The sequence below is a fragment of the Tarenaya hassleriana genome, unplaced genomic scaffold (assembly GCF_000463585.1).
Source record: "Tarenaya hassleriana unplaced genomic scaffold, ASM46358v1 Cleome14, whole genome shotgun sequence".
NCBI lineage: Eukaryota > Viridiplantae > Streptophyta > Magnoliopsida > Brassicales > Cleomaceae > Tarenaya > Tarenaya hassleriana.
Window position 1 is genome coordinate 1,367,542 of NW_010964598.1, and position 14,642 is coordinate 1,382,183.

Below are 14,642 nucleotides of genomic sequence, written 5' to 3' on the forward strand. Positions count from 1 at the left end.
CGGCATTCCAAAAGGGTGAATCTTTCTGTTTAATCACACGGATAAATAAACGTTTATTGCACCAAATGGGTCAACGTGATCCTCTTCACCGGCGACACGACACTCGGCTGGCAAGGGAACTTGCATCTGTAGAGTGTCGTGTCAAGAAGTTAAAAAAACAAGAGAAAAAGAGGGTCCTTTTCTTCAACACTTGGACTCTGATCTTCAGTATAGGGTGTAAGAATTGAAGTAGATCTTTTTTCTTTCTGAAAATGGAATGGAGGAGAAGATATGGATCGAAATGATCATGAAATTAATAAATGATCAGGTTCGGTTTCAGCGGTATCGGTAGTTGAAAGACTTCAATCCTAAGGGACATGCACAGCTCAGAGAGATGGCGAAATAACCCAACGTTTTTAATTTCGGCACAGATTTTCCTTCTATAAATACGGCACTCGCAAGCCAATCGACACAATCAAACCAACACACACGAGAGAAAGAGAGAGAGAGAGAGATGGGGGGCGATCAAATCGACGTTCTGAACAAAACCGGCGAGAAGAACGGCGTGTCCAAACCCAGGCATGTGGTGTAAAAAAAAAAAAAAGATTCCCTTTTGGCTTGTGTTTTCGTAATTTGGCTATACCCCCATCAAAGCCCTGAAATTCTATTCGTACATAAATTAATTGAGATATTTTACCGAATCTTTGTCTGTACGGTGACAGACTCGGTCCTTGTCAGAAATTTCCACCCTTTTCTTTCCTCTTTGGTTTGATTCATCTCTGACCCGTCAACCAATCAAAACCCTTCAGGGGAAATACCCCACTCAGTCTCCTTCAGGACAAAACATGTGGTTGTGGATTATAGACCATTTATGCCCTTTGGCCAATCAGACTCGTAAGCAGATACATCACTGCGGAAAAGGAAACAAGGAATCTGAATACGAAACCTAAACCAACACCCAACGAGTTCAGAGAAATTCGATTCAGTTATTGCATTTACGAAATTTTTTGACAAAACGAAACATTTCTGTAAACAGCCTCAATGCCATTTTATGATCTGTGCACTGAGAAGTGGCTTGTAGCCATTTTGCTTTCTGTGATATACATCATTCCCATATTATGTCTTATGTATCAAAATGTGTTCTTGTAGGGGAGTTCATGTCTGGATTTTCGTAGAGAGTACGCAAGAACTTCTCCTCCGACGCCGTCCTGAGAAAAAAGATTTACGGCCAGCTCAGTGGGACATCTCCAGCTGTCATATACCAGCTGGTGGCTCGTCGCTTATGTCCGCCCAGTAAGTGGATCTAGCTCCACTCATATGATTGATCGTTCGTCCATTTTGGATAAGAGAAACAAAGATGATTCCTTCAACATGTTTCGTGTGTTTTGTCCAGGCAGGGGCTTCAGGAGGAGCTGGGCATAGAACTTCCAAAGGATGCCTTTGAAAAGATATCTGCCTCTCTGCAACAAGGGTTTGTTCATTCCATCTCACTTCAACAGCTGATATATATTTTCACATCTCTTTGGCCTTACCTAAGCAGAATATGATTTGGTGTCTCCAAAATCCAATTTGGAATACCATATTATAAAAATACAAGCTGCTCTTCTATTACGCACAGTGTCACCAACGATGGCAAATACGTGAATAACGAGTTCAATGATGTGTATCTCGTTACAATTCTGGATCCGATTCCATTGGAGGCCTTTGCACTTCAGGTGAGAATTATCATTGCCTCAATGTAATCCTATAGAAATCTCTCCTTTTATCTTAAAACTTTTTCTTTTTCTTTTTTGATAGGATGAGGAAGTCTCCGCTATAAAATACATATCTTACGAAGAATACAGAAGTCTTCTGGCTAAGGAAGATCCTTCTTACGTGCCACATGACGTAAATGGAGATTACGGCCAAATATTTGGCATAATCAAGCGAAGGTATGTACATCACGAGTAAATTATGTCCGGTCTAATGAATATTGTTAACGTACATGGGTTTTTCTCCTTGATTGTGATAAAAAAAAAAGGTACCAAGTGAACACCGAGGAACGTAGTTTATCTCTGCAGAAGCAACTCCAGAGATATGCTCCTGTCACACTTGAAGCACAGGTCTCGACTTTGCGATCTTTATCATATGGACTATTTATCGTTTTTGGTGTTTTTGAGATAGATTCCTCGTATTCCTAGACGCAGTTGACAGAACTTTCCGAGGCGGATCAAAAGGCGCTGCGTCTAATTGTGAAAGCTGCGAAAATTGTCGATGACATATTCTACGAGCAGGTTTTCTGGATCTACAAAGCTTTAAGAGAATTTTCTCTCTGTTTGTCGATATGATATGTCATATTCCATGCTCTTTTTAGATCGGATTTAGTTCATTGAGGGGCATAATGAGTATTAGATTATTACCATAGTTACGATATTCTCCATGATCAGTGTGATATGTTGTTCTATGAATCAGGTTTGGTGCAACAATCCAGCTTTAAGAGATTGGCTGAAGGAGAGTGCAAATGCATCAGAACTGGATAAACTGAAATGGGCATACTTCCTCATCAACAAGTGTCCATGGTGATTATCATCTAAGCTAACCATATGCTATGCTGGAAAATCCCAAAAAAAAATACTCCACTTTTAAATTTTGACAAAAAAACACTAAACTTTTTATTTTATCAAACAAACATTCAATTTTTTAGATTTGATAAAACAAACATTCAACTTTTTAGATTTGATAAAACAAACATTTAAAATAAACAAAATGACCGATGTAGTACAACGAGATGCAAACACGTCAAATTATTTTACTTAGTTTTTTTTACAATCGAAAAAAGTTCATGTATTTTTTTGGATCACTAAAAAAGTTCAGTGTTTTTTTTATAATCCCATAAAAGTTCATATATTTTTTGGATCATTTAAAAAGTTCAGTATTTTTTATATTCTTTTTTAAAATTTAATGTTTATTTGACAAAAAATAAAGTTCAGTATTTTTTGTCAAAATTAAAAAGTTTAGTGTGTTTTTTTTGGAATTTTTCCTATGCTAAATTAGAAAATTTCATTTTTTGGGGCCATGTACTAAAATTCACTTCCAATGTCTGAATTCCGTGAATTTACTCACTCACATTCCAATACCCTAATTCGGCAAAATTTCGAACATTGATGTTTGTTTTAGGAGAATATGTAGTATTATTACAATAAAAAGAAGCCATATATATATATATATGGTAAAATCCCCAAAACAACACTGAACTTTTCAACTTCGATTAAAAAAAACATCGAACTTCATTTTTTTGTCAAATAAATATTAAATTTTTTAAATGAATCTAAAAAAACATAGAATTTTTTAAGCGATCCAAAAAATACATAAACTTTTCTTCGATTGTCAAAAAATATTGAACCTTTTTAGTGATCCAAAAAAATATATGAACTTTTTTCGATTGTCAAAACAACTAAATAAAATAACCTGACGTGTTTGCATCTCATTGTATCATGTCAGTTATTTTGTTTATTTTGACAATCGTTGAAGAGATAGGTGTTTATTTTGTTAAATTTAAAAAGTTTAATATTTATTTGATAAAATAAAAGTCCAGTGTTTATTTTTTGTCAAAATTTAAAATTTTAGTGTGTTTTTTTTATTTTTCATATATATATATATATTCATCTGGTACTAATATTTCATGTTACATATATTCATGTAGGTCTTCCCTCGATGAAAATGAAGCATTCTTGACTACTGCAGATTCGGCGGTGAAGTTGTGTCCTGATGCAACAAAGTCGATTGCTGGATGGAAGGGCCTTGAATATAGAGCAGCGTTTCCTTTGATCAAGCCTCCCGGCGCTAACTTCTATCCTCCCGACATGGATAAAGCAGTAAGTACTCACCACGTACATCTATCCTTACTTGTGCCGAAAATTTTTGTCCGCCCTCTGGTTTTTCCATCCCCCTCCTCTTTCTTATAACCCGTAGTAACTCTTTAAATAAAGAAAACAAGATAAGAGATGTAGCAATAAACGACAAACGAGGTTATTTTATCTTTTTTCTTTTTGATGTTTTCTTCATTTCAACAGTAACAATTGTGTTCTTGAAATCTTTTAGGAGTTTACGTCATGGCTCAACAGTCTCGAGGAAGAGCAAAAACATGATGTCACGGGGTTTTTCAGTGTTATAAGGAGACAAGGTGAAGCTAATAGGTTGTCAGACTCTAATTCGGGTCTCTATAGCACTCCCTATTCGGAAATATATCGTCCTTTCCTCGTAAAAGCTTCTGAACTGTTGCACAAAGCCGGAGACCTATCTAGTTCACCGAGGTATATTGCATTTCGGTTTCTTACCTTTGCAAAAAAAATAAAAGAAAGACGTGATTTCATGTTTTATTCTTTTATATAGTTTGAAGAAGCTTCTACACAGCAAGGCTGATGCCTTTCTCTCGAACGACTACTACGAATCGGACATCGCATGGATGGATTTGGTAACACACTTTATCCGATCCCTTGTGGCTATATCGAGTTGTTTGGATGATGAGAACGTTTCAATTCTTATTCTGCAGGATTCGAAATTGGATATTACTATCGGTCCTTACGAGACATACCAAGACGAACTCTTCGGATACAAGGTAAAAATAGCTTACATTGCAATCTATACTTAAACTCAGTCGCTTAGAGCCAATCTACTACACTCTGCACAAGAGGTGTTTTTAATCTTTTGTGATTCATATAATTAAGGCTACGTTTGAAGCGTTCATTGGAATTCGAGACGATAAAGCCACATCCGATCTCAAACTCTTCGGGGACAATCTAAAGGTATATGCTACTCTTGTCCCAGCCGTCGAACCTTTTTACGTTTTTTTCGGTTTCTCCCACGAAAACACCGATTTTATGTTGTAGCTTTTGGAAGAAAATCTTCCGCTCGACAATATGTACAAATCGAAAGAGGTAACTGCTGCTCCGATCCGGGTCATCCAGCTAATTTACAATGCAGGAGTAAGTGTCTCCATACAAATTTCATGACTTTTTTCAACTAAAGCATGGTTCTAGTATAGGAAAAAACCTTTTTTTATCATTCTCCTTTGATGTTAATTTATCTGGATATCATGAGCCAGGATGTGAGGGGTCCTCAAATTGTTGCCTACAATTTACCGAACGATGAACGGATCGTAAAAGCAAGAGGAACGTCGATGGTTATGCTAAAGAACGTTCAAGAAGCGAAGTAAATATCGTTTTTCCTCCATATGCTCCGGTGTCACATTTTCCAAAGTTTCCGTAGTCGTGTAAACTTAACATTTCCATGGCAGGTTCAAGCATATTCTTAAGCCGATAGCCGAAATCTGCATCAGCGAAGAACAGAGGAAGTTTGTTGACTTCGACTCTTACTTCACGCATACCATTTGTCACGAGTGCTGCCACGGGATCGGTCCTCATACCATCACTCTTCCCGACGGCCGAACTTCTACTGTCAGACAGGTCCGTTGTTTTTCATCTATGATCCTGTACAACGGGGAAACTAACTATAAAGTCTAGTTTTTACATGTTCTACTCAGTGTCCTAATTCTTTTATTTTTTGTTTTAAATATAGGAACTGCAAGAACTCCATTCTGCTATGGAAGAAGCGAAAGCAGACATCGCCGGTCTTTGGGCACTGAAATTTCTCATCACCAAGGTCCATTTTAACTTTACTTGTTTAAGGGAAATTTTTACATCTGATTCCAACTTATAAAGCATAGGTTAGATTAGGGGTTACTAATTTGGTTAATAACCGAGTAATCGCACCAACACAACCGTAATCGAACCGAATTTGAACCGAATATGATATAAAACCTGAATGCTATGATTTCTTTAAAGAAATTGAATTCGAACCGAACCAAACCAAACTGGGAAAAAAAATAACAGAAAAAATTTCTTAAAAAATGAGTGTTTTTGTCAACAAAAACCAAAACCTAAACGGAAAACAATATAAAAATCGAATGGTCGTAGTTTTCTTAATATCGAAATGGTCGAACCCGAATATAACGGAACAGAACCCAAAATTTGTTTAGTCACCGGGACCGATATTGTCTTGACAGGGTTTGCTTTCAGAGGCTATGAAAGAGACCATGTATGTTTCCTTCCTAGCAGGGTGCTTCCGCTCTGTCCGGTTTGGCCTCACAGAAGCTCACGGGTAATAATTTATCGACCATCTTATCCTTAAACCAGTCCGTATGCATAGCTACTGATATCGCTGTTTCCGTTCTCTTTTCCCCCCGAAAACGTTTCAGTAAAGGACAGGCGCTGCAATTCAACTGGTTATACGAGAAGGGCGCCTTCGTTTTCCACGACGATAACACATTCTCCGTCGATTTCGCAAAGGTACGTACGTGAACTCTGTCAAATAACTTCCCAACACTGTAATCTCCGAGACCCTGAAAACAAACATAAGAATCTTGATAATGTTCAAAAGGTGGAAGACGGGGTTGAGAGTCTAAGCCACGAGATACTCACCATACAAGCAAGAGGCGACAAAAACGCAGCATCATCGCTTCTTGACAAGTACTGCACTATAACAAAGCCATTGAAGACAGCTCTGGATAAGCTTGAGAGTATAAAGGTGGGATCTTTTTTTTTTAATAGAATCGTTCGTTAAAGGTACAACCTTTTTGTAATGAAATGGTTAAAGGTGTGATCTTTTATAATGATCTTACTGATTCAAAGTGTCTTTGTATGTAGGTACCGACTGATATAGCTCCCACATTTCCAATAGCGGATTCGATGATGGAGTGAGAGAGAGCCGTGGGGGAACCATAATGTCGGTTTATTTCTGAATAAAGTGAAGGCCATTTGGGTTTTGCCTTATCCAATTAAATAAATAAATAAAAAGGGCAGTTATTGAATAAAATTGTTTTTTGTGTTTTTTTTTCATTTCTATGTGTTTTACAATAAAAAATAAGGCTTATAAGCTGTGTGCAATGAATAAAAAAAAACAAACTCTTTGTTTACTCCATTTTTGTTTCTTATTTTCCTTTCTTGTTTTAGGAATAATTATTTGACTTTTTTTTTTTAAATCTGAGTCACACCAATTTCTTTGACTGTATCACACAATTCACTCAAGAAAAACAAAATAATTGATGCACGTGATGTTTATTGGAAGCATATAAAAACATTATCAATATCAATCCTTTGATATTCCCAGATTTGTTTTTCTTTCTTTTAGGGATCTGAAAAGAATATCCAATCCAGAAAGTACTCTTGAACAATCACCCAAGCTCGCTGTAGAACTCCGGCGAAATGAAAGAATCTAACTCCCCGAAAATCACGTCCTCCTCCGTCATCAGCTTGCCGGGATCTTGACCGCCGAAGTACGTCTGAATATCTCCCGGGAAGCTCCGGCCAGGCCGAGCAATCTCCGCCGGCGTCAATGGTTCGATGATCTCCTTCACCTTCGAAGGCGACAGCAAGAACCTCGCCACCGAAGGAGAATACGATGATGTCTGCTCCTGTGATGATTCGGACTCATGATGATGGCTCGGGTCGGAAGACGGGTTCGTGTCGGAATTTGGATTCGCCGGAAGATGAAGCTTGCCGTCGGTAAGGTTTCCCGGCGAGAGGAATTTGAGATAACGGCTGAGATCGAAGTTGGTAACGGCGTTAAGTCCGCGGTACTCTATGGCCGCGATGTCGTATGCTATGGCCGCTTCTTCTTGCGTAGCTGTCAGGAAAGGGGGTGTAAATTGAACATTTAAAAACTTTGGGGAATAATACAGACTTCTTAAGAACTTCCGTGCTAGTTGTTAACTAGGAAAAAAAAGGTAGAAATAAAGAAGAAATTGAAATACCATATGTTCCAAGGTATAGATACTTGTTGCCAAATACCCTTCCAATTCGAGCCTCCCATCTCCCGTTATGGTGATGCCTGCAAATTTACATAAAAACATTATATAATTACAAATGTGTAATTCAATTTTAAACACAATGGTTTTCAAATATTTTAACTATATCCATTTAGTTGTTTATCTCAATTTTCAATTCAATTTGGGCTTTATTAAGAAAAAAAATTACGCATAAATAAATGTTTGGTTTTTTCGTATTTGATTTGAATTCAATTAATTTAATTCTAAAACTACTGTTATATAATATAGTTTTAGATCGAATTCAGTTCAAATATAGTTACATTTTATTCGTTTGTAATTGAATTTTAATGTATCAAGACCAAAAATATCTATCCTACCCCAATTAGTATTATATTTATTTAAGATTTTTACCTCGCAACCCCTCTATACTTTGATACACCACGGGAGAATCCACTGCTTTTCCTGTGCCAAAAGTATAATTAAAAGACCGTGATTAACTAATTAATTCGATTACAAGTTTTTAAATTAAAAATTATCGATTGAATTACTAATAATAACTATAAAATACCTTCTCAAAGACCCGATGTACTCTTCTTTGGACTGACCTTCCATTTCTTTTAGGTCATCTTCATAGCTGGCCACCTAAGATTACACCAAAGAAAAAGAACAAAAGCTTATGAACATCACATTCCTTTCCGACAACACGTAATGCATACTGTCGTCGACAACAAAGATCATGCATGGGGCGTTTTTTTTTCCTTTCCTAATTTTTCTGTTTGGATTCCGAGAAAATTTACAGGGAAGTTCAAGATGGTGTCTCGTCCCCAGTACTTCAATGCCGCCAAGTCGTAAGCACGTGCTGCTGCTGCCTCGTCGTCATATGCCCCTATATCCATACCCAAAATAGAAATTACAAAAAAAAAAAAGAAATAGTCTCTATTATCTCTAAAAAAATTGTTTGAGAGATTATATGGGATTTTTATTTTATTTTATTAATTCATTCATCTCTCTAGATACAATGTATTCACATTCTAAATTGAAAATTGAAATTATATTTCTAAAATAAAATATCTTAAAATTAGAGGGATAATCTAGACATGGGGGAGATCCAATGTTCTGCAACCAAATAAATATAATTATTTATTGTAATCCTATTTAGAATATGAATGAAAAAATAAAATATAAAAATGAAACGGATATGGGTAAACTCACCTAAATATACTGCGCTTGATGAGCCAGCATTTATCGCCCAATTCCAAGCCCATCAGCATCACGAGATCATTACAAAATGAAGAAAAAAAAATATATAAAAAATAAAATAAAAATTCAAGAGAACGCTAACTACGAACTCCCAGGAGAAAATGGAGTTCCGGATTTTTTCATCATGACCAAATCTAATCAGAAAAAAAAATTAACTATGTTTTCTTTATAATTATGTACACATATATAATATGTATGTGTATGCATATATATATATATATGCATGTAAAGACCGACCTTGTCTTCCTCTTCTGTTCTGCGTCTCGTTCCAACAATTCTTATCCCATAAATGCGCTTCGTATCGGCCCGTCCACCGATGCCTACAAATTAATTAATTGGAAAAAAAAAATAATTAACACAATGGGAAAATATTATTTATTTTACGTGAAAGAAGGGACGTGTCGGCAAAACGGCGCCGCCGCGGGAGAGGAAGGGACACCTGGTGACGCCGCGGTAGACAGAGCTGCGTTGCGGAGGAGCGTCTCGCGGCAGAGAACGCCGCGTGCGTTTGGCTTTCTGACCCGTGGACGCGGACGCGGAAGCCATCGCGCCTCCCGACTCGTCGACGGTCTTCTTGCTCCGGCGAGAAACCTTTCCCATTAACGGAAGAAGTAGAAGGGAAGAAGAAGAAGAAGGAGGGGAAGTGAGGGGCTTAGGGAGATAATACGTGGGAACCGGTAGAGTATTTAAATCAAAGAGAAAAAAATATACGCACTTTCCTTTTTTTTTCTTTTTTTGGTTCAATGGCTATTAATATTGCTTTCGTTATTATAATTGTCATTTATATTTCGTTTGGGGTTCTCTTAATTATACTTCTTATAGGGGGTGGGAACAGTGGGTACTCCAATTTACGGGTATTCGCAAAATCGAATGTACACGGGTTATGTGAAAATATGGATAAAATTAAAACTATAACTATATGCATATTATTTTAATGTATTTACTACGATAGTTATGTTTATTTTTCATATAAAACATCCTAAGATCAACTTCTGTCATGAAATAAAAAACACAGGAAACCCGACAGAAGCAGAATACTTCCAAAAGTCTAGTGATGGGTTCCGGCTTCTGTCGGATTTATTTAGAACGTTATGTGAAAAAAAAAAAGAGTTTTTTTTTAAACATATGCAATATTTTTATTTTAAAATTTATTTAGGTTCTAACACAATACGGTGTCAAAAATAATACCATTAGTAGTTACATGTGTAGTTTTGTTGCATTTAATATTTTTAGAAATGTTTAAAAAAACTTAAGAGGAGATTTCAAATCTTTTAAAAAATCTATTATTCCTTTGTATTTTAAATTATTTGTTAAGATATTGTAGATTAGAATTTGGAAGATATTTTTAAATCTAAAATATTTTTTATTTTTAAAAATATCCTTTTTAAATTGCACATTCATAAGATACTAAATTTATAAAAACTTGTGCGATTGGTATCATTAAGCAAACAATTTTTTTTTAAAATATTGATATACATTGGTTGGGACTAATTAATAATCACGTATATTGATGTAAAAATTGAAAGAAAGAAAAAGTCGCACGTAATACGATCACAAAGATTTCAAGTTTCACATGGGTTTAAGAATTAGCATGTAACTTTAGATTATGGCCCTGCTTTGACTCGAATAATAAACAATAAAAACATTTCTATTTCATCATGGTTACAGTACTGTGCTTATGTAAAAATGTATATACCTTCTACATTAACATTTCACATGCTTTGTAATGAATTAAATGTAACTATGATATGATATTTTGCTCCAAAAATGTTACAACATTACGATTATATATAACTTTGTTTGCATATTCTTACCCCCCCCCCCCCCAAAAAAAAAAAGTCGACAGTTTGCTGAATTTAGATTCAGACGTAAATATTTAAACTTGATATTATATAACATCAACCAACTAATCAATTTTAAAGAACGAGTTTCAAATGCTTTTTATATGGTAAGAAAACGAAAACTTTAAACTCATATCAACTACCAACCAATTTTAAAAATAACTATTTAAAAACGTTTTCCCTATGTTAGCAAAAAAAAATATGATTAACTACACGCATTTATGTGAAAAAAGCACGAGAATTCATCTGAAGAATTGAAATTAACTCTATAGCTTCCTCTCCTTCTCCCCTTTTGCAAAAAAAAAAAGGAGAGTCAAACATAAATTTAAACTCTCATGTCTCATTCCCTCCTAAATTTATCTTCTGTTTCGGTGTTCAAACGGGCCATTAATGGAGGCTAGAACAGCCTCGACCATTCATGTCCTGTCGTTTTCATTTCATGAATGAACGGTCTCGTCCGATCGCTTCATCCCTTGACGAAGAACGGAACTGTCATGAAGCAGACAACCAGAGATTCAGAATACTTGCACGAAGTGAAACGAGTTTTTTTTTTTGTCAGAACAATGTTCTTGTTCAAACAGTGAGGTGGGAACTGTAGATTGATCTTCAACACCCTACTGAAGACATTTCAAGGCAGAAACAAGATTGAAATTTGATAATAATTACAAAAATCTGATACAATGACTTTTGACATTTTGATACTTTACAGAAATAAAAAAATGTTCATGCTTTCTTGTTTGTGTGCGAGTGTGACTTCATTCGTGCCGTCAGCAGGCGGCTGCAATAACATAGACAACGGAACAAATTAGTAGGAGAAAAAAGTTTTCCAGATTTCGATTCACGTGCATAGATTGGAAATCGATTCGAGTGATGCCCATCGACCCAAGACGCCGAATCCCCTCTGCTTCTCCGTTCATCCCTCAAAACCCTAAATTTCTTCTTCGCTTCAGTAGTGGACCGAGCGGAGGAAGCAGGGATGGAGACCAGTCCTCGTCAGCACGACGACGTTTCGAGGAGAACCCACCAGCAGAAGCAAGAAGGGCTTCTAGATTTGATCCTGCGACGGCCCGTGCGGTGGCTAAGAATGTTGATTGACGAGCTCCATTGGAGTTTCTTCCTGGGTGTGATCATCGTCTATGGCGTCAGCCAAGGACTTGGCCATGGCCTCAGCAAAGTCAGCACGCAATACTACTTGAAGGATGAGCAAAAAGTACAACCCTCCGAAGCACAGGTGTACGTTGGTGTGATTCAGATCCCTTGGATCGTTAAACCAATCTGGGGATTGTTCACTGATGTTGTTCCGGTTCTGGGTTACCGGCGACGGCCGTATTTCATTTTCGCCGGTAAAATTTCACGTCATTGCCTATGGAACAGTCACCATTCTGCTTCTTTCACTGTTCTTGAAAGAAAGTACTCGATTCACTTACCACTGTTCTTGAATCTGTTGCGATAATGGTATTTTCATGATTGACAACTAGAAGTTTCGGTTTATACTATTAATGGTTCAAATTGACTCAGGATTGTGAAAATAATCTGAAGTTTAGAACCTTTTATAAGATTCAGTAGGCAGTTGCTATAATACCCGTGTGCGGTTTTATGGCTGATGTTGTTCATCAAATTCTCACCATCACACTGATAGGACATCTTGATTCCAGTCAATGAGTAGTTTGGTTTCTTGTCCTAGGCTCGAGTTCTCATCGTTCGGGGAATATGCTGAGCAATTGTATGAGTTAATCAATAATCACTCCTTTTAATAATCCCGCCTCGTGATGTTTCGCCCGAAGATGATGGAGATGGTTAACCTTCAGGCCTTGTAACGATTTGTTGCAGGCCTTCTCGCTATGATCTCTATGCTGGTACTGTCGCTGCACAGGAATCTGGATCTTGCATTGGCATTGTCCTCTCTTGTGGCAGGAAGTGCTGGAGTTGCGGTAGCAGATGTAACGATTGACGCTTGTGTAACGCAATGTAGCATAAGCAATCCCTCACTTGCCAGCGATATGCAAAGTTTATGTGGCATAAGCTCCTCGGTAGGATCTTTAGTGGGTTTATCTCTAAGTGGCCTTTTGGTACACTTATTCGGCCCCAAGGTAGATCTTCTTTTCTCTGTTATGTTAAACGAGACTAAACTGTGTTTTCGGTTCTTTACAATTTACTCGTTATTGGCAGGGCGTGTATGGTTTACTCAGTTTGACAGCAGGATTAGTTGTTATGGCCGGGATGCTTCTGAACGAATCTCCTTCTCGAAGTTTAGGTCGCAAGCGGGTAACTTTGTGGTACCCTTTGGTCCGACCGTATTTAATATACCGTTTTCTAATCGAATATCTCTGCCATCAGGTGAATGAGAAGTTCATGGAGGCTGGAAAATCAATATGGAAAACTTTTCAATATGGCGAGGTGTGGAGACCATGCTTGTTTCTGTTCTTGTCCGCTGCATTGAGCTTGCACATCCATGAAGGCATGTTCTATTGGTACACAGATTCAAAGGACGGGCCTTTATTTTCAAAGGTAGGGTCAACTTTCCGATTCTTTCACCCAAGTTTGGATGGTTTAGTGATAAGATAATATGCAAAGTATGTTCTGACCCTGTATTCAAACCCAAGCGTGGAGACGTGTATTGAGACTTTCCTGGTTCTCTGGGAGATGTAGTTGGACCAGATGTTCAGTGAATTTTCGGATTATTAAAAAAAAAACTTTCCCATCCTTTCCACACATTTTCGGTTTTTGAGCCTCAAGTTCCTTCTACGGAGAATCTCGACAACAGTTTCAAAGATCTCTCTAATGTTTTAGGTTAATTTCTGATGAACAGGAAGCAGTTGGATCCATTCTCTCATTTGGAGCTGTTGGTTCCCTTGTGGGTATACTTCTTTACCAAAACTTTCTAAAGAACTTCCCTTTCCGGAACGTGATCTTCTGGGCACTTTCCCTCTCGGTTCTATCCGGACTTCTGGATTTGGTATTAGTCCTCCGCGTTAATCTGAAGATGGGTATTCCAGATTACTTCTTCATCGTCATAGACGAGGTGGTCTCTCGTATGATCAGTAGAATCAAGTGGCTGCCTCTCCTGGTTCTGAGCTCCAAGCTTTGCCCTTCTGGCATGGAGGGAACGTTCTTTGCGTTGCTCATGTCGATCGACCATGTTGGACACTTTATCTCCTCGTGGGGCGGAGGGATTTTACTTCATGGCTTGAAGGTTACGCGTACGGAGTTTGATAATCTCTGGTTGGCTATCGTGATCAGGAGTTTGTTGAGGCTGATTCCGATCGGATTGGTGTTTTTGATTCCGAATTCTGATCCAAACTCGTTCGTTCTTCCGACAGAGATGTTGAAGAACAGAACAGGCGAAGCTGTTCTGGAATCTGACAACGTTGAGATGTCTGCTCTCTTAGGCGCAGAAGCTTGATCCATTTGATGCAGTGGTTGGACAGGACGGGAACCAGATTTTTTAGGATGTTTCAGAGTTATTGATATTTGAAATCGCATCTTATACCTATGATTTCGAATTTTATAATTTTTAATAAATATAAAAATAATTACATTTTCATAATTTTAGAATAGTTCTATGATTTTTTGATAAAGAAACAAAAGAGTGTTTTTTAAAAAAAAGTGGTTGGAATTTGTTTCCAACTGAGAGTTGTGTTATGATCAGTTTTGGACTCTTTGACGCATTTAATGATTGTCATCACGGATGCAAAACTTTGGGATTATCCAAATAATAAAATCTTAATCGCCGTTAAGTTATTGTTCCTTGTTTGCAT

The 14,642-nt window shown here is 37.2% G+C and overlaps 3 protein-coding genes across 6 annotated transcripts; 2 read left to right on the top strand and 1 right to left on the bottom strand.

Annotated features, from left to right (window-relative positions):
* The first annotated feature begins 360 nt into the window (after positions 1-360).
* Positions 361-6,854, top strand: LOC104808168 (nudix hydrolase 3-like). 4 transcript variants are annotated; one of them, XM_010533763.2, is made up of 21 exons: positions 361-558; positions 1,129-1,272; positions 1,373-1,450; positions 1,577-1,694; positions 1,777-1,910; positions 2,000-2,081; positions 2,160-2,252; positions 2,431-2,537; positions 3,662-3,833; positions 4,060-4,271; positions 4,351-4,432; positions 4,511-4,576; positions 4,686-4,763; positions 4,848-4,943; positions 5,063-5,169; positions 5,255-5,423; positions 5,536-5,619; positions 6,023-6,117; positions 6,215-6,305; positions 6,397-6,543; positions 6,663-6,854. In XM_010533763.2, the coding sequence occupies exons 1-21, from the start codon at positions 494-496 to the stop codon at positions 6,714-6,716; spliced, it is 2,274 nt and encodes a 757-aa protein (XP_010532065.1). In that variant the 5' UTR covers positions 361-493; the 3' UTR covers positions 6,717-6,854. The 4 variants fall into 4 exon arrangements, with proteins under 4 accessions (XP_010532065.1, XP_010532067.1, XP_010532066.1 ...); XM_010533765.2 differs by having other exon boundaries at positions 364-558; positions 1,598-1,694; XM_010533764.2 differs by having other exon boundaries at positions 365-558; positions 2,166-2,252.
* Positions 6,855-7,034: 180 nt separating this feature from the next.
* LOC104808169 (AP2-like ethylene-responsive transcription factor At1g16060) lies at positions 7,035-9,769 on the bottom strand. Its single transcript, XM_010533767.2, has 8 exons — positions 9,483-9,769; positions 9,281-9,363; positions 8,996-9,004; positions 8,581-8,669; positions 8,352-8,425; positions 8,195-8,245; positions 7,769-7,845; positions 7,035-7,641 (listed from the first exon to the last, which is right to left on the bottom strand). Exons 1-8 carry the CDS (start codon positions 9,641-9,643, stop codon positions 7,190-7,192), a joined length of 996 nt encoding a protein of 331 aa, XP_010532069.1. The 5' UTR covers positions 9,644-9,769; the 3' UTR covers positions 7,035-7,189.
* A 1,867-nt stretch (positions 9,770-11,636) lies between these two features.
* Positions 11,637-14,431, top strand: LOC104808170 (probable folate-biopterin transporter 3). Its single transcript, XM_010533768.2, has 5 exons — positions 11,637-12,227; positions 12,715-12,974; positions 13,054-13,149; positions 13,222-13,392; positions 13,694-14,431. The coding sequence occupies exons 1-5, from the start codon at positions 11,861-11,863 to the stop codon at positions 14,285-14,287; spliced, it is 1,488 nt and encodes a 495-aa protein (XP_010532070.1). The 5' UTR covers positions 11,637-11,860; the 3' UTR covers positions 14,288-14,431.
* Positions 14,432-14,642: the final 211 nt, after the last annotated feature.

What these genes read in the sequence shown, in the direction of transcription:
- LOC104808169 (XM_010533767.2), bottom strand. Translation starts at nt 9,643, where the DNA reads ATGGGAAAGGTTTCTCGCCGGAGCAAGAAGACCGTCGACGAGTCGGGA. An exon ending in GTCTACCGCGGCGTCACCAG is followed by an intron (nt 9,364 to 9,482) that starts GTGTCCCTTCCT and finishes ATTAATTTGTAG; the next exon opens with GCATCGGTGGACGGGCCGAT. An exon ending in TCTATACCTTGGAACATATG is followed by an intron (nt 7,642 to 7,768) that starts GTATTTCAATTT and finishes CTTTCCTGACAG; the next exon opens with CTACGCAAGAAGAAGCGGCC.
- LOC104808170 (XM_010533768.2), top strand. Translation starts at nt 11,861, where the DNA reads ATGGAGACCAGTCCTCGTCAGCACGACGACGTTTCGAGGAGAACCCAC. An exon ending in GAAGTTTAGGTCGCAAGCGG is followed by an intron (nt 13,150 to 13,221) that starts GTAACTTTGTGG and finishes CTCTGCCATCAG; the next exon opens with GTGAATGAGAAGTTCATGGA. An exon ending in ACGGGCCTTTATTTTCAAAG is followed by an intron (nt 13,393 to 13,693) that starts GTAGGGTCAACT and finishes TCTGATGAACAG; the next exon opens with GAAGCAGTTGGATCCATTCT.
- LOC104808168 (XM_010533763.2), top strand. Translation starts at nt 494, where the DNA reads ATGGGGGGCGATCAAATCGACGTTCTGAACAAAACCGGCGAGAAGAAC. An exon ending in AACGGCGTGTCCAAACCCAG is followed by an intron (nt 559 to 1,128) that starts GCATGTGGTGTA and finishes GTGTTCTTGTAG; the next exon opens with GGGAGTTCATGTCTGGATTT. An exon ending in CTCATCAACAAGTGTCCATG is followed by an intron (nt 2,538 to 3,661) that starts GTGATTATCATC and finishes ATATTCATGTAG; the next exon opens with GTCTTCCCTCGATGAAAATG.